Source organism: Trichechus manatus, unplaced genomic scaffold (genome assembly GCF_000243295.1).
Source record: "Trichechus manatus latirostris isolate Lorelei unplaced genomic scaffold, TriManLat1.0 scaffold00085, whole genome shotgun sequence".
Lineage (NCBI taxonomy): Eukaryota > Metazoa > Chordata > Mammalia > Sirenia > Trichechidae > Trichechus > Trichechus manatus.
In genome coordinates, this window is record NW_004444021.1 from 1,467,581 (window position 1) to 1,487,035 (window position 19,455).

Consider the following 19,455-nt stretch of genomic DNA (forward strand, 5'->3'; position numbering starts at 1 on the left):
CCCCAAAGTAGGGTGTCAGTTTCAAGTGCAAGGAAGATAAAAAGCTAGATTCCATTTGCTCGAGACAGAGTCACTTTTCTTGGACAGAGGAGTGCAGTCCTGAGGCTCAGGACAGGGAAGGTGGGAGGAGGGTATGGCAGAGTGGGGTCATGAGATGGCGAGGGGATACTAACCCGTTGCCCTCTAGTCAATTCCGACTCATAGCGACCCTATAGGGTAGTGTTACTGAAAGTTAGCTGGGCCTAGTGAACGTGCCCAAGCATGCACTGCTCCTGATCATGAGTTAAAGCTTTTCTCTGTAAATGTTAAGCTTGATGCATACTTCTGGTAAGAGTTAAAAAGGACAGTTGATCATACCTGAAGTGCAAGTCTTTAAAGGAGAATTGAGTTTCAATGATTCCGGTCGTTTTTACTCGAGAATGTAGAACATCTTGCTCATTTGGAACATACCCAGGAGCTGTTATTCTGTCTAAATCATTAAGGTAGCTATTAAAAAGAAACAATAAAAAGCAAAATAGCATATAAGTTTTTTAACTTTGCATTTGAATATGCCATGATTCAGTACTAACAAATTTTTAGTTGAGGGTTCATTGATAATATTAAACTCAAAACCAGTACTTTCCAAACTCTGTTCACTGGAAAGAGAGTTTGGTGACTGGATGCTGCAAAGTTGAGTGTAGTACACAGCTGACCCCCTGGGGGGCCTCTTCTAAAGGTCAGCTAAATCAACCCTGCCTTAGTCTATACTTTATGAGGCTCATGTGATAGCTGTAGATCAGGGTTTGAGAAAAAAATTCTCTTTATAGGGCCTGGATTATCAAAAAAAAGAAAAGTTACCTTATAATGGTAGTCGATAGACTTATGTTCAAAATGTTGTAGTCTGAATTTAGACACTTTTAGTTTTAAGATAGTAATTAGTTTTAATAGTCATAATTAGAAGGTTGTTGTGTTATTTTTCGCATGGATCGCCTAGCTTAGGAGTCTCAGCTATTTTCATTAAGCGTCCTGATAATATCCAATTAGCTCAATAAAAAAAAAGAATTTGACTCTTGCTGGTCCATGCTGGAACTAACTCATTGAATTGCATACCCACTTCTGACCCAGAACTCTTTGGGGACAGAATGCTGAATTTACCCATCAAACCAATTCCCACTTCATCTCTTCTATCAGTGCCTCAGCGTGTCCTAACCCTTCCACGAGGCCCTGTTAAAAAACCCCTTTTTGTCCCTACAGGATCTGGGGGTGGTGAGGGGCAGGAATAGGTATGATTAAACGGTACATGCTATAAAAATCTGTTAGATTAGAGGAAAGAACCTGCTGTTAACATTGTCATTGAAGCCAGATAATGTGTTTAGACTAACACAAAGTTATATTGCTTTAAAAGAAAATTGAAACCCACTCTTCTAGATTTTTGATACTAAGGCTTTAGTAACTTAGCAATATGACCGTTTTTGTGAACATTTTAAATACAAACAGTAATATCAAGGTAAGATTTTTATGACAAATTTGACTATTGCATTGAACCAAGTTTACATATGTAGCTTACACAAAAAGAGCAAGATGGGCATACTTCCATCCAGACAGAATTTGAGAGCTAGAATCCAGCTGAATATTTAGTTATTATTCAGAAGTTGAATTTGTCTACAGACCAAGTTGAGGAGTCTTATGCATTTGTATGCAGTACAGTGTCTTAAAAAAACAAACAAAGATGTTGTAAAAAAAAAAAAATTCAACAATGTAAGTAATTGATTTTTTTTTTTTTTTGTTTCCACTTTTAAGCTGAAACAAACTAAAAGAACAAGCAAGTGCTTCACAGGGATTTTGGTCAAGGACACACACACATGTACTGTGTGAAAATTCATCACCATTGTTTTATTCTGCTAAAGATAAATTGCTTTTAAAAAATATATAAATGTATCAGAAGAAAGTACTGGCAAATTTTCCTAGTTTATTTATTTTCTCTGTTGTGACATAAACTCCTTTATGAATTCCCTGGTGACTCAATCTGCATATGTGGTAGGTAAACTGTTGGTCAGTTGGTTCATGAAGGAGTTAAAAAAATGAATAAAATAAATATTCCTGTCAAAATAGAGATTAAATTCATTTTAATGTATTTTAGAACTAGAAACAAATAAACGAATGAATTTAATCTGGAATGACACATGTTAATGTACTTTTATTTGCATGTATATATGAGTTCAAGCAACACAAGGGCATTTTCAGAGTGACAAATTTGCATTTAAAATGCTTATTTTAATAAACAAATGTTGGATTTGGTGTTCAAACTTGCAGTCTAAAACTTTGGCCAAACCAGAGGCTTTTAACAAGTATGGCACAAATCATTTAAAAATATCTGGATTCTTTTTCTTACCATGTAAATATGGGATCATTCCTGGGGAGGTCTATACTAGTTCTTAAAGCGAGTAGAATTTAAATAGCACACTAGATGGCCCCAACTAGTGAACCATGAAATCTGAACTAAAATCTGGTTGCCACGACCATGCCCCTTGTCCTTCAGTTTGCTAGTACTGACTGGGTTATTATGGTGCCAACAAGAGCATTACCTTCCCTAACTCCTATTAGGACTCACTTTTTGTTAGCTTCAACTTGAAGACCATCTCTAGATTGAGAAAATAGCAAATATCTTATTTTTACCAAAAAAAAAAAAAAAAGAGAGAGAGAAAGAAAGAAAAGAAGAAAGAACTGTTAGAGACCTTTATCTATACAGTGCATATGAAATGAAAACCTGTCGCCGTCTGGTCAATTCCAACTCATAGTGGCCCGACAGAACAGAGTAGAACTACCCCATAGGGTTTCCAATGCTGTAATCTTTGCAAAAGCAGACCACCACTTCTTTCTGCATCAGAGAGACTGATGGGTTCTGACCACCAACCTTTTGGTTAGCAGCCAAGCTCTTAATCATTGCACTACCAAGGCTCCTCATATGAAATACACATGGGATATATTACCAATCTGATTTTATATTTAGTTTTAAAATGTGAAAGTAAATCTGTATTTGAAAAAAAAACTACTGTTAATTTTTAGAAGACAGCAGTGATCATTCAGCTATTTTCTTAGGGAGCTTTTTTAATTTAACCTTCCTTTTAAGGACCCATAAGGACAGAAAACAGTTAACATTTTATTTTTTGGATTATATATGTACCCTTTCTGAGACATAGTGGGGAAAATCAACTTTTGTGTTATTATTATACTGCCCTGCAAATCAATCTTGTTAGTCTAAAACCATTACAATATGGGCAGTGCTCAAAAAATGGATGTAACTCAATATTGTTTAGTTGTGTTTAACTTGAAGAACAGATTTTTAATAAGAATCTGTAATGGGGAGATGGTCCCAGTGTAAAATGTATTTTAGAACTAGAAACAAATAAACGAAACTAAAACTAAAGATTGCTGTTGCGGTTGTGTGCCATTGAGTTGATTCCGACTCATAGTGAGATTAGAAAGTACAATAAAGGGTATTTCATCTCTTCATTTTGACAACATGGTATGTAAATAGCTCTTTGTTAACAGAGAGCCAATAATTTGGTAAACATAATGACAATATAATTGTAAATACATTTCTTTCAGTATTTAATGGAAAATCCTGTTTAATCAATAATGTGTATCCAAAACTAAATTTATTAACTACAGTTCACTTTTATCTGCCCTTCCCTCCCTCCCTCTGCAGAATTTTGCTAACAACGTTTTATAGGAATATTGCATAATTCAGCTTCTTAGAAATTGTGCCTGCCTTTACCCAGGATTAACATAGAAAAACAATGCTTTATTATACTACCAGAGAACTCTTTTATTATTAAAATGTGGTTAGGCTGTGAGACACTTATGAAAGCAGTTATTTTCCTGGGGAAGTCTATGTTAGTTCTTTAAAGCATATAGTATTTTTAAATAGCCAACTAGATGCCCCAATCAGTAAACCATGAAGTCTTAAATAAAGTCTCTTCCCTGGATCCCCCTGGTCGCCATCATAGGATGACATCCATTCACTTCTTCATCAGAGACAAGAGTAGCACTTTTCCTCCAAAGACAACTTACCTATTGGAATTATGGGTCTAAAATAAAAATGAATGAGTAATTGTAGAAGACCGTTTTTTTCCCCCTAGAATTTATATTGTTTGTTTTCTCTCCATAATCCTTCTGTCCATTATTCATTAAAAATCTGAAGAATCATGCAGTTTTCCTTGCTTTGTCCTTGAATAATCTTTCATTTGTTTAACTTTTATATTATTATTTTTTTTAAATTAAATGTTGCTAAGATGTTATTCTGGAGATTTTTCAATGGGACTGTTATTTAAACATTTTATAGACTCATATGCATGGGCAGATATATTTACATACATGTGTATGTATACTTGCAGGCATGTAACCTTTGGATAGGTTAAGAACCACTTAAAAAATGGAACTTTAAAATAACTTTGAAGATGAAATTATAGTGTCACACCTCCTGACTTACTTGTGGCTGGTAAGTGCCAACTGGCCAACATTAGCTGTTGAAGTTATACAATCTTCCTTGAGACTCAGAAAGAATCCCACAATATAAAAATATTTTGGAAAAAATACATTATTTTTTAGTTCTGTGTCATGCTCATCAAGCCAGCGGAGCCAAAGCATATGTCATTAATACAGTCATTTTAAAATAAGCTTTCAGTAGCATGAACAGAGATGAAATGAATAGCCCCAAGGCTCAGAGTGCGTATCACCAATCTGTGTCTATGTTGAGCACTATGCAAAATGGTTGATTCTTGTTTAATCTGGAAAAGATATTTGAAACATACAGAGCTTCTCAGGCAAATAGCTGCAAAATTAGTCATTTAAAGTGCTCCCCTGTTGATATTTCTTTACATTCCCTTTATGTTACCTTGTTCTTTTTTTACTGATCTTCAGTTTTTTTTAGTATAATAAAATGCATAGTCAAGCACCAGTTTACAAATGCAGAATATGCAGAATAATAATTTATATTTTTTTAAATGTCTCAACTACGATTCTTGTCAAAATGTACTTACTAAGCTGCAGAGTCATTGAGCTGATATTCAGATGCCCTTTCAAAGCAGGCCTGGATTCCTGGATCTCTCCATAGCCGTTTTATTATCTCAGCCAGCTCAGGTGTCATGCCACCATCTTCCAGGGTATTTGCTATAGCACAAAGTTGTCGTTGGCCTTCCTAGAGCAGTGTTTAAATAAGAAGGATAAAAATGTATTTGGAACAACATATTCTTTTTTAAAGTATAGAATATTTTAATTGGATGATCGTTGTCTAATTCTTCTAGGAGATGATTTCTTTGAACATCATTTCAAAATACTTTATGGTCAATAGAACTAAAGTTCCTTGTAATAATCAGCTAATGTCAAGAAGACTTCTCCTTTGCAGAAAGTATAAAATGTTACAGAGGGAAATTAGAAGTTTGGGTATATATCACTAAACTCTGAGTTGGATGTCAAAATGAATAACAGTGCTTTGGTATATATAACTTTGAGTTATCAGAGGGTCAAAATTCTGCAGTAGAGTGGTTATGAATCCGATCTAATCTGGTACTTTGTCTTCCTTTGAACATAGCCATAGATTTTTTTTTTTTTTTAGGAAAAAATATAAGACACCAAGTAAGGATTAGAATAAAATGGAAAATAAAATTGTATTTCTGAAATTGTATTTAAAGTAGTATGACTATACTTTGCCACCAGGCACTTTATAATCATATAAATAAGCAATAGCAAACAATCTGATCCGTACATGAAGTTTTTTAACATCTCTGTGGCTGTTGTTGATTTCATTCTTCTGGTGCAAATCAATAGGTAATAAAAGGAGAGAGAGCAAGCATTGTTGTAGTCCCATTGGTATGGTTGTTGGAGGTGACAAGAGAGGAAGAAAACAAGTTTACTGAGTAAATACTGTAGTCCAAGGTTTATTTAAACACGTTATCACAACAATTTTATGATAAAAACAATTTTTTAAAGATTAAGAACTTGAGGCTCAGAGTGATTAAATTACTGACCATCATAATGGTCCAGGCAAATGGAGAAGTCTAGACTCAAATCCTGATCTTCAGACTATGACGTTCACACTCTTTCTAGTGCGTATTATTATTATAACAATTTCCAAGACAATAACATGTATATTATCTCATATAACCCTACAACAGTATAGTTTCTCAGATTAATTTTCCCAAAGCAATAAAGACAATAAGCATTAGAAGAAGAGTCAAACCCAAATACATTTTGTGCAATGTTGAGACTAGCAACTAAGTTTGTCCAATAAGAATCTGCAGTTTTCTGACACAATTCGTTTATTATTATTTTAAATTGACTACAAATTTATCTCCCACTTTATTAAGAATTGACTTTTTGTATAGAAAATAAGGGTTAAGGAGATACCCTGTTAAGACTAAAAAAATAATTTCGTCTTTCTTCACAATCAGATTTTACTTTTAATATCAAACTGATCAAATAATCATTCAATCATTTGTTAAATGGCTAAAACCAAGGGCTTGACCCCATTTTCTTACATCACCACAGGGCAAATTTTAAAACCCTTCCTCCCAATTAGTTGGTTGTGAGAGAGAACTGCAAATCCAGTGAAATACGACACAGTCATTTTTGGTAGCAACATCCTAGTTGCCTCTTACCACTTTAAAGTGCCTTTTAGGACAAATGAGGTAATGAAACAGGTGCTCATACAGTTTTGTCCCTGAAGGAAAGTAAATCATATGCCACATCATCGCATAAACCAAACTAATGTAGTGTTGCATTTCTTTAAAAAAATTTCAATTTTTACTTTAAGTACACTTTATCTACATAGATATCGTAACTATACCATCACTTTAAACATTTAAATGTTATAAAGTTCCCCATGAACCCCCCTTTTGATCCCAGTACCTACCCAAAAGGCAGGCCATTCTGTCTTTTTGGTTTTAGTCCTTTCAGACCTTTGGCTTTTTAATTTATTGGATACATAGGTAGAGCCCATGGCAGCAATTTTCAATTCAGGCTGCACCTTATAAGGACCTGAGGCACTTTTAAAAAATGCTGATACCAGGACCTCACCCCAAAGCAAATGAGTCAGAATCTCTGGGTGTCAGATTCTGCAAAGGTATTTTTTTTTAAAAGCTCCCAGGTGACTCTAATGTGCAGCCAAGGTTAAGAATCTCTGAAAATATGCAGGTTTTTTTCTTGAAGATATGTAATATCTTACTGGATATGCTGCATTTCAAGTCTCCAAAGTCCTTCTGTAGTTGTGGAAGGGCTGGAATTATAATTGAAAGAATCAAATTCCACGTTTTTAAGGGGTTAGTTCTACCAATCAAATTTAAATTCTTAAATTATGTAACAGCAAAATTAACAGGCATTATGAAAAGTTGTTTTCCAAAAAAGCAGCCAAACTGATCCTTTGAAAAGTGAAGTCCTACTGATTATCCTACCCCCATATGCCCAAACTTCAATTATTGCCCACCAAGCTCAAAAAACCTCCAGATTTCTTACTATGGCTCACAAGTCTCTACATATTTGGACCATGACTTCCTTTCCAGTCTTATTTTCTGGTCTTCCCTCTTTCTCTCTCTCTTCTCCCATCTCAAGAATTACTGGTCTCGTTGCTGTTCTTTGAATTTACCAAGCCCCATTTCAGAGGATTTGAATTATTGTTCCCTCCATGTCTTTCCCATCTTATTTGTTCATTTCGTTCAGGTCTCTTCTCAAATAGCACCTCCTCAAGGAAATCCTTCCTGACCATCCTTTCTTCCATCACTTATTTTTCTTCATAGAACCCATTATTGCCTATATATAGTAATATTTCTTTGCTTATTTTATGTCTTTTATATTAGATATAAACACATGAATGCAGAAATTTTATTGTTTTGTTTACTTCTAAAACCTTATGACCTAGTTCAGAACCTGGCACACACAACATGTTGCCAAAATACTGATGAATGAATGAATCAATAAAATGAATAAGTTATCTGCTTCCTAATTAGCTCAGACCTCATATTCTTGAGAAACTTTAAGGTATCTCCAGTAATCTCTCAAGTATTTCACATAGCTCCACGGGGGTTTGAGTGGCATCCTGAAGAACTTTCTTTTCCCTACAATGTATTTGGGAAAGGCCTGGTGGCACAGTGGTTAAGAGCTACAGCTGCTAACCAAAAGGTTGGCAGTTTGAATCCACCAGCTGTTCCTTAGAAACCCTATGGGGCCGTTGTACTCTGTTCTGTAGAGTCCCTATGAGTCGGAATTAACTCGACAGAATTTGGTTTGGTTTTGGTTTTGGGAATTATAGTGATTCTGTAATGGCTCATTCTCTCAAGGTTGCATAGCTCCGTAGCTATGTTGCACAGAAAGCAAAATATATATTTTCTCTACAAGTCACCCAGATCTTCCTCATAAATATTAGAAACCTCAGATGGCCTTAGAACCTTATGGAGCTCATTCTGAACCCCCTAGAGTTATATTTCCAAAGATTGGGGGAAAACATATTAGAGGAAGGAAAGTATATCATAACCTAGTAATTTTGGGAAATACCAAGTTAAAAATGCCAGATTCCCTTGCTGCAGGATTTTCAGCCTTGGAGTACTAATATTGGTTGCAGATTTCCAAGAAGTTGTTATAGTATGTATATATCCCAAGCTTATTTAATCACAGAACTTTAACGATAGAACATGTTGAAGAATAAATGCTCTTTCATTCACATCATAGGGTTCACTTCATGGAGCACTGTGTCAGAGATGGTCACAACCACACCCAAGTGATGTGATAAAAGTGTAAAATTTCTATTTCCAGCATTCTTTTATGTAGGTCGAAAATCTAATAACTTTCCGAGAGGATAAGTAAACCATAGTTCTGAAAACATTGCCTTTATACTCCACACTCTATTCACACATCCTCTTTTCATTTCTCAATGCACCTGTGGGGCTTACATTAACTTTACCCAAATAATTTGGTCTTTGTCTTCAGTTTCTGAGAAATAATCTTTAACAAACAAAAACGAGAACAAAAACTAACAAACCCTTGAATTTTAATTATCTTTGATAAGGACTCCATATGGCACCTAACTAACAGGTTAAGCGAGGTCATGATGTCGATCAGGGGAAGAGGGGATGGGGGAGGATGCTGATGTGACCATATGATTCTCCCCAGATTACTTCAATTTTTTTTCTATTTTCCCCACATCACTTCAACTTTTTTTCCCCCTCCCTATGATGTGGTCCCAGGATCAGGGTTGCAACTGTGCATAATGTAAGCAGAGATAATTACTAAGCAAGAAACTAACTCAGAATGAGTGGACTGAGGGGAGGTTCTTGCTAGACTAGTACTGCTGCTGGTAATCTAGATCAGTACAGTGGCTGAACCAAATGTCCTTTACAAAGGTGGGGAGAAGTTTGTTTATAAATGAAGAGAAGGAAAAAAAAGTAGCTGAAGGTAAAGGAATGAATACATGAGTTATACAATTAGGGAAATTCAAAAACCACATTAATGCCTCAAAAGGGCTCAGAGCAAGAGATGATATTGTTTCTTAGCTCAATTACACTGATGGTGCAGTGGTTAAGAGCTTGACTACTAGCCAAAAGGTCGGCAGGTAGAATCCACAAGCCGCTCATTGAAAACCCTATGGGGCAGTTCTACTCTGTCTTACAGGGTCACTATGAGTGGGAATCTTGGAATCAACTCGACGGCAGTGTTTTGTTTTTTTTTTTTTTTTTGGCCTGAAAGGATGAAGACCACTCCTGTTTTTGGAACCTGACAAGATTGAATAGAAGCCCGCAGCAAACCTGACTGGTCTCAACGTGGGAGAAGTTTTGGCCATATGATATGATGATGGACTGATGCTAGTGACTAATGACTGATTGGGACTCTAATAATATGCCAGTATCTTTTGACTCTTAATTTTCAGGTTTGATATATCACTGCCATTGTTGATAAGATTATAATACTGATATTGATGGCCAAGTGTACTGGGAAATTGAGTTAAAGCCTCCTCAGAATGTAGTCAAATATCAATAAATTAAGAGAGGAAAGATCAATCCTCCGAATGTGAGATCTATGAAAGGAGCTGTGGACAAAGATCACAGTGGTCTTTGGGGTTTACATTGTGGCCTGTGGGTTTTACATTAACTTTACCCAAATAATTTGATCTTTGTCCTTGGTTCCTGAGAGATAATCTCTTTAAAAAAAAAAACCTTGGAATTTAAAGTGTCTTTGATAAGGACTCCAGATGGCACCTAACTAATAGGTTAAGTTGGGGTAGGGGCTGGCCAGGCCAAATAGCCCCATTGGGAATTACCCTGTGATATCGCTTGACCTCAGAGGAGAAGGGCTGGTCAGCTGACCTCAGGGGAGGTGGGCTGGAGTTTGTGTTACATAATGAGACTCCAATAAAACTCTGAACACTGAATCTTCATGAGCTTCCTGGTTGGTGAAAACGTCTGCTCTCAGGAGGGTGATGCACCCTCTTTGAGACATGGAAGCTCAATGTTACGAACCCTCCTAGACCTCTCCCTATGTGTCTCTTCCTTATGCTGATCTTGCTTTGTATCCTTTATAAATATAGAGCTTTCCATGAGTTCTGAGTCACTCTAGCAAATTATTGAACTTGAGGGAATGGTGAAAGCTAGCAGGTCAGAAGTGAGGGGGAGCTGGGATCCCTGAGCTTAAGGTTGATATGCTGAGGGTGTAGAAGGGACCCCTAAATTTGTAGCCAGCAGGTCAGAAGTGAAAGTGTCATGTGGACTTGCAGCTGGTGGGCCTAGATTCAGTCTGAAGGACAGTGTCCTTTTAACTTGTGAGATCTGACCTAGCTCCAGGAGGCTGAAGCCAGAGTAAGTGTTGCATAAAGCCAGAGTAAGTGTTGCATGGTGTAAGAGAAGTGAAAAAGTGAGGATTTGATTTATGTTGACTTTTATCCTCATAGCACCCCTTCTGGATTCTGCTCCCAACACTTTTTTGAAACCTCTGTCATTTTGTCACCAATGATCTCCATTATCACTAAATCCAATAGATTATTTTTTATATTCTTATTTCTTGCCTCTCAGGACCTATCAACTTGGATAACCCTCTTTGAAACAGTTCTCTTGAATTCTGTGGATCTACATACCTCTGGTTTTTCTCCTACTATCAGCCTCTCCTGCTAAGTTTCCTATTCCTCTCAAATGATCAGAAAATGTTGCAGTTGTTAAGCACATTTTTCTAGCCTCTGTTCTCTTTAATGTCTTTCTCTTCTCAGTCTAAGCACTAGACCTATTCTATCTTTAGTGTAAATTATATGCCATAGTATAATGGTATCCCAATAACACCCAGATTCACATCTCCAGCCAGAATATCTCTTCTGAACTTCTAATGCACATTTGTAACTGCTTCCTGGATATATCCATGTGGATGTCTTCCAGACCTTACAAACTCAATATTTCACAACTAGGCTCACTGAGTATCTCCCCCATCCCTACTTCATGATAGTGCTCTCTTTCTCAGTAATTCTTTTGACAAATGTGGATTTAATTCCACACCCACTGGTGCTGCCCTTTTGAAGTAATTCATGTTTTATAATTAGCTCTTCAACATCAGCCTTTCATTTTTTGAGGGAAAATACTATTTCCATCTCATTTATTGCTGACTCCTTAGTATATCCACAGTGCCCAGCCAAATTTCTGCCACATAAATAATGGTTTAATGAAGAAATACTTTTTAGAAATGCCTTGGACCTGTGTGGACTTCAATATATAGATTTTAATGAACCTACATTCAAAATTATTGAAAAATAATACCTAATATATATGGGAGCTTATATTTCACAATGTTCTGTATTTACACATTTACTCCTAAGTTTCTGCTTCCTTCTTCAACTGTAATAACACTGTAACACAGTGGTTCAATAAAGAAAGCACTAACATTTTGTCAGCGAAGAAACCAAAATTTAGAGAGGTTAAGTAACTCGTCCAAACTTGCACAACCAATGTAATAAAACTTCCAAATTTTCTACCAAGACTGTTTCTCTCTTTGACAATCTGTGTGCTGATGTACAAATGGTTATGTAAAAATATAAACATGTATAAATAAACAAATTGAAAGCTAAATAGAAAACCCTAGACCATCAGATCTCTCAAAACCACACATAGGTAAAGTGCTCAGCAACTAACCTGTTGAATAAACAGTTTAACCCAGGTAGAGAATGTGTTAATCTTAAAATCTAATACTGAAGAATGTGATTGAAATAGCTACAGTTTGCACTAGTGGAAATCAAATTAGGAGCTATGTAGTGCCTGACAGCCATAAAGTTCTGATACTTGAAGATATAGGTACTCCTTGAAAAATCTGTCACAATTGCTTAGTGCTGCTTAAGTTGCTCTGCTGTGGAAATAAACTCTATATTTTTATTTTTCACGCAGCATAATGGCAGCAAAGTTACAGAGCCCATTATTTTCACTCTACCTGTATGCCACATCATTAAGATTCTTCACCAACAGATTTTAGTTCTTTAATGATGACTGACATCACAGATTTGAAAACACTGGACTGTATGGAGCACACAATATATTTAAATAAGTAAGTAGCTATAGGCAAGATTGTGGTTGTCAACTTCTGTGACACAAATATATGGAATATTGCACATGCAAATTAGAACACTGTTAAACCATTCTCAAAGGAATGCAGAAGGTACATCTATTTCAGTAACTATCATGGCGCTGAAGAAAGAAAATAAATGAAATATTGCTAATCATTAAAGGCATTTATTAAAAACCCTTGCAGAGAGAAAGGCACTATAATCGAAGCTATTAGAAGTGGGATTTGCCCTTAACTCTAGCTGCTTAACATAAACCAAATTGCTAATCCTCTCTGGGCCTTATTTTTCTCATCTTTAAATAAGCAGGTTGTATCGGATTGTCTCTTAAGGGCCAGTTTAAAATCCTAGGATCTCAGGAAAAGCTTGGGATCAGAGATATAACTGAATTACCCTTAAAAATAAGAACAGGATAACTAAAAAGTCATAGAATGGTAAAGAAGCGAAGTATATTGGAACTCAGCCACTTCAAGTGCCCTCTTTTACAGGCGAGAGGGAAACTGTCCCCAGAGACATAGGTGACTTACCAGTCAACATAGTAGGGGCGGGGGGAGCTAGAAATGGAAGGAGGGCCTAGCGGACTCCCACCTTTCTGTTTCCCAAACTGTCTGCACTAAGGACATACTGAGCAGAAAAATCTTACACTAACAGAATTAATAGTTCCAAAACACATATTTCATATTCTTAAATTTTTGGTATAGATTAGGACTACAGACTTATTAAGTCATATCTTTTTGGACTTAAACTCCATTGTAGGGCGTACAATTGCCATTAGTTGCATACTTACTGCACTTGTGGGATATACATAATCAATCTGAAGGGTGGTCATGGCTTTCACAATAGATAGGATGGATTGCAACGTATTACTGTAAATTACTGCTTTAAATTCCATGCATTCTTGCTCACTGTAGCCATTCTTATGGATGATCCTATAATTTAAACATGAAAGGCTTTTGTGAATTGAGCGAGTGTTTGTAATACTAAAGCACATCAACAGTAATTTCCTTGTATAACATTACAGTATATATTAGTTTAAAAATAGAAGACTTTCATCCATATGTATGTGTTAAGTCTGAGCTACTTTATACCTTTGGGTTTATATTATCATTGTCTTCTAAGACAATATTTTATTTCTGAGCTCCCCATAACAAATATGAAGATGACTAAGTATTTGTTCTAGATAAATCATATTTAAAATGGATAACTCATGAGCATTTTACATAGAAACCTTATTGTTTTTGAAGAGAATAATTTCCAGATTCCCGTGATAAAGATATATACAGTGTTCTAAAAGTTCATGTAGTGTTTACAGCGGGATGTCTAGAGGAAGTGAAGTAATGTGATGGAACATTCACGTCCTTTCCTATCACTTAAGACATGCCGGAAATAGGAGTGCCTGCCTTCTATTTGCAGTGTTAACAAAAGCATCTTTTTTACTCTAAGTAATAGCGTGCTGTTAAATCCATTGTCACTTCTCTATCTGCGTACCTTCTATTTGCAGTGTTAACAAAAGCATCTTTTTTACTGTAAGTAATCGCGTGCTGTTAAATCCCTTGTCACTTCTCTATCTGCGTACGTGCCAGTGAGTTCTCAAAGTTTAAATGTCCAGACATTCTGTTTGGCTGAACTCTTCTCTTCCTTCCACTTATTCAAGATGTGACTAATAGTTTTGAAGTTATAGTTTAAAATAAATTTACCTATGAAAAGTTAAAACGTTTTTGTTTGCTAATTACACTTCATTGAATCTTCGTTGCATAGTGTGTTCTTGCTCATATGTTTTTCTTACTGTTTTTGAAGTGTTTTGTGTTCACTAAGGCATCTTTTTGGATGCCATATCACTAAGGGTTTGTGTTGTGTTTATAGACATAGAGGCTTTGGCACAGGGGGAGAAAGCAGCATGATTGCCTCCGAAGGTACTACAACTTTCAAATACAAGGGTTCTGATGTGAAAAAAAGCAAAATCAGTACCTATATTTATTATTTATTGTTTTCTGTATTTCCACTTTCAGCAAGATCATGTTTGTCTTGCTACCTTAAACAATTAAATAAATAAATGATTTAAACAGACAATTAAAAGCTGTATTAAAAAATGTTGTTTTATTCGGATTTGGAGCTATCCGTAGACTATAGTGATAGGTATATCCAGCCCCTTACTTTAGATACAGTGTATGGGTTTGAAAGAAAAATTTTGGGGGACTCAGCTTGGAGATGATAGCAAAAATTATTGGACTTTGGCAATTTTCATTTGATCAAGATGTAGAATAAGCAGAGAAGAGGACTTATCACAAACACTATGAAACCAACATTTAAGATGCAAAGAATCAGGGAGTGAAAGAGACAGTTAGGAGCACTGGGAGAGAGAGTTATCCTAGAAGCCAAGAGAAAGTTTTAAGAGGGAAAAGCCCAATAGAGTGAAGTGGAATTATGATAAGGACTTATGAACAAGTCATAGAAAATGACAATTATGAGATCATCAATGACCTTTGTAAAAGCAATTCAGTGACATGCTAGGGGCAAAAGTGTAATAGAAATGGTTGCAGAATATATGAAAAGTGAGAAATTTAAGGGAGCTCTTGGTGACTATTCTTCACAGAAACTTTAGTGAGAAAAGGAAGGAGGGCAAAGGAAGTAGTACCTAGAGTAGCCTCATTCTTTCTTAATAATAAAAGTTATACGTGCTAATTACAGAAAATGTGAAAAGTCTAGCAATAGTCAAAGCTAAGAAACAATGTAACTTTAAATTCCACTGTTGAGAGCAAATTTCTTTGAAAATTTGGCATATGTTTTCCCATTTTCTTAAATTATCTATTTTGTCATGGTTGAGATAAAGATGTTTATGCAGTTTTGTATCATGGTTTTCCAGTTAACATAAGCATTTTCTCACATTAGCACTTTCTCATATATATTATGTGTAATGGCTGTATAATATTTCAAATTCTTCTTCTTAACAATCTATAGGTCTTTATATGTTATGTTAGTCAATTATTTATCTATTGTATTTATTATAGATTTTTTTCTAGTTTTCCATTTTTTTATGGTTTAATATATTTAAAATTTTAATAACTATGTGGACCAATAATTGATCCTTTTTTGTCATTGCATTTAAGCTCATAGGGAACGGAGGGGTTAGAAGTATGAGAAAATCAAACATGATTATAACCCAAAGGAAAAGAATGGTGAAACCTAGGGTAATGTATGGGTGAAAGACAGATGACTTGGGTGAAAGGATGGACCTAAGTACTCCAAAGTAGAAAGATCAGTGAACAAGATAAAGGAGACCTGTTCTTTAGATACAAGAAGAAGGATCAAAATTTTGTATGCAGATATAAGTGAGTTAGTAAACAGACAGCTTGAGGGAGTTGGTGCATACAGGAGATTTGAAAAGTGAGGCTTTAGTATTGGTTGATATGGAACTTATATGACCTATTATCAAGAAAAAAGAAAAAACCAGCAGCTCAGATTGCAATTAGACAATTTCATCATTGAATGGGATCATTTCCTCACATAATACGTACCAAAGAACAAGGTCCTTAGACATAGAATTAAAAAATGGCTTTATAATTATTACCATTCTTCTCTCATAGCAAGCCTTGTTCTTTAAAATGCTCTGGCAGTGACAGAGCCATGCAGTTTCACCCATTTACCTACACTTATCAATCACCGTTTTATTCATGTGGACATTACATTCTTGAATTATAAGAGTTTTTTGTTCATTATTTCCTTATTAAGAAATTCAGGTTTACTTATTTTATTAGAAAGAGAAAACAAAGTAGAGTAAATAAATGCAAAAATAAATTGAAACCCATGACAGTAATAACTTCAAATATGCATCTCATTCCTGGGTAGGCAAAATGCCAATAAAGTTAAAAATACGGTTTTCTCTCCAATTCAAAGTGATCACTGATTGACATATTTTAAAATGTTTATGGCTTATGCACACAATGTTAAAGCCATAGATCATTCCCAGATTAATATATTTAAAACATAACTGCTTTTAGTATTTATCTTTCTGAGAGTAAAAAACTGAAAGAAAAACAGAAATTAAAATATTACTCTTGTTATTCTTTCTGCTAAAGGATAGGAGGAATGTTTGCAGAGAAAATGTGACAATTTTGCCACTACCAACAATTTAGAACAAATTTTCAATCAGCTTTTCCAAAAGTATTTATTTTAAGAATGATCAAATACATGGACAGACTTTAAATATTAAATATTTCAAATAGTTGTGTACCTACTTCATTTGTTTAACAATAGTACTTTTTCCAGATTCTCCTGCTCCTGCAACAGAAAGATGAGAATGTTATCAACCAACACACCAAATTTGTATAGATATTAAAACCTGTCACTGTCACTTTCCATGGGTAAATCTTTACCAGACATCTCTCAGTGTAACATTTCTGTCAAGTCTTGAAAGGTATTATCTGTCTACTTTCCAGGATAACAAAAGAGAGTAAAACCACTTCTACATTTATGTTAGATCCAGATTTAGGGCTGGCTCCAACATAGCAAGCAGAGTATACAAGCATGGAAAAATTCCATCATTACGTTGGAACTTAATTTGGAAAGCTTGTGTCTCTTGGCTTTGTAACCCAAAGAAAATGGTCCCCAACTTTGTAGTCTGTAGGTCACCCTCATTCTCCTAGAATGTCTCCTTATATCTCCCATTAGATCAAATAGGAATTAAACAACGAGACTATGAGGTCATAGCCTTTTATTTCCAGAACTGTTCAGTATAAAATGTTATTTTGATATTCAGTTGATTCTGTAAACATCATATAGAGGAATAAAACTTTACATGATTTTTAAAAGATAAAACATGAACTTTTATTAAAAGACAATAGTTGTTTCAGGCTGTATCACAAGGCTGTTTGAGATTATTTCTTGAGTCTCCTTTGCCATCAGAGAGGGAGTATTTCTTTGGAAAATGAAAATCATGAATATCTGAAATGAGTATGATGACCTAGGATTGAGGTTTGTCTCGTCTGTGTGTGTGTGTGTATAATATCTTCAGTAAGTCTTTCAACAACTTCATTTCCTCATCTATAATATGAGGATACCTACCTCAACAAGATTATTAGAAGACACTAATGACATACAAATGTAAAACAATGTTATCTAAGAATCCAAGGATCTAAGAATCTTTGCAGCGTTTCCTAATGAGAAAAACTTTACATCCTGTTGTAGACACAATTCCCTGCATATATTCAGCGAATGATGTTGGAGTAACTGGATGTCCAAATGGAAAAGAACATCAACTCTTTTTTCACAACCTGCCTCAAAATTCATTTGAAATGGTTCATAAACATATATATAAAAACCAAAACTATTAACGTTCTAGAGGAAAATACAAATGAAAAGCCTTTGGAAACTTGGAGTAGCCATAATTTTCTTAAATATGACAAAAAAGCATGAACCAACAAAAAGTAAAAAATTGATAAATTAGACTCTAAGTTTAAAATGTTTTCTTTTCAAAAGACACTGTTAAGAAAATGAAAAAGCAAGCCACTGACTAGGAGAAAATATTCACAACACATGTTAGACAAAGGATGGAAATCTAGATGTAGAAAGAAAAATTGAACAGATATTTCATAAAAGAAGCTATACAAGTGGCCAATATGCTGACCATTTTTAGTCATCAGAGAAATGCACAATAAAACCATAGTGAGATGGAATTACACATTCATTAGAATGGTTAAAATTAAGAAAGACAATAAAATGTGAGCAAGGATGTGGAGCAACTGGAATCCTCCAATATAACTGGTGAGAATGAAAATTGTATTGTCACCTTGGGAAACAGTTTAGAAGTTTCTTCAAATGTTAAATATACATCTATAGTATAATCCAGGCATTCCAATCTTAGATGTTTACCCTAAAGAAATGAAAATGTAAGTCCTTAAAAGGATTTTTACATGAATGCCGATAACAGCTTTATTGGTAATAGTCTCAAAGTGGTAACACCTCAGGTGCCCATTGACAGGTAAATGAACAACAATAACAACAAAAAAGTGGCATGTCTTCACAATGAAATGCTACCAGCAATAAAAAGAGCAAACTGTTAATATGTGCAACATGAATAAATTAAAAATAAATATACCAAGTGAAAAAATCAGGACACAAAAGAGTACATGGTGTATCGTTCCACTTATATAAGATTCTAGAAAGGACAAACCAAAATGTAGTGACAGATCAGTGGTTAGCTGGGCATGGGAGAGGAGGAAGTCATGGATTATAAGGGGGCATGAGGAAAATTTAAAAACCAAAAAACCAAACCTGTTGCCGCTGAGTTGATTCCAACTCATAGTGACCCTATAGGACAGAGTTTATAGGGTTTCCAAGGAGCGCCTAGCAGATTTGAACTGCCAAGCTTTTGGTTAGCAGCTGAGCTTTTAACCACTATGCCACCAGGGCTCTGGGGGTATTAAGGTGTAATGAAAATATTCAGTATCTTGATCATGATAATGATGTTTTTATGGGTGTATAAATCTGTCAAAACTCATCAATTTTATTCTTTAAATATGTGCCATTTATTCTATGTAAATTATATCTACCCACTATGTTGTCAAAAAAACATAAACTGTCAAAACATTGTAGTTCATCATCAAGAAGACTACAGAACATAAAGCAAAATACTTGAACAACTTTCAAGTTATAATAGTACCATAATATCAGGAATATATGTGTGTGTTTTATAAAGCAGGATATTATATTTATGTTTTATACACACACACACAATGTATATATTTGTGTTTGAAACAGTAGGATAAATGTAATAGAACAGTGAGACTCAGGAGGATTCATAGAAGGATGTTTAAAATGACTACGAGTATAGGAATGACTGCTATATGAAAAGAGACTAGAAATGAATTTGACACTTGAGAGTAAAAATAAGAGAATTTGAT

General features: G+C 35.0%; 1 protein-coding gene across 4 annotated transcripts in view; it reads right to left on the minus strand.

The window, feature by feature from the left end:
- GNAT3 (G protein subunit alpha transducin 3) overlaps positions 1–19,455 on the minus strand; it is a 90,475-nt gene that overhangs the window by 20,715 nt on the left and 50,305 nt on the right. For all 4 annotated transcript variants that reach the window (XM_023736036.1, XM_023736032.1, XM_023736035.1 and 1 more), the window contains 4 exons: positions 16,792–16,834; positions 13,344–13,485; positions 5,022–5,179; positions 358–486 (listed from right to left, as the gene is read on the minus strand). In XM_023736036.1, the coding sequence (XP_023591804.1) occupies positions 358–486; positions 5,022–5,179; positions 13,344–13,485; positions 16,792–16,796 (434 nt within the window). In that variant the 5' untranslated portion in view covers positions 16,797–16,834. The remainder of the gene's footprint in view (positions 1–357; positions 487–5,021; positions 5,180–13,343; positions 13,486–16,791; positions 16,835–19,455) is intronic.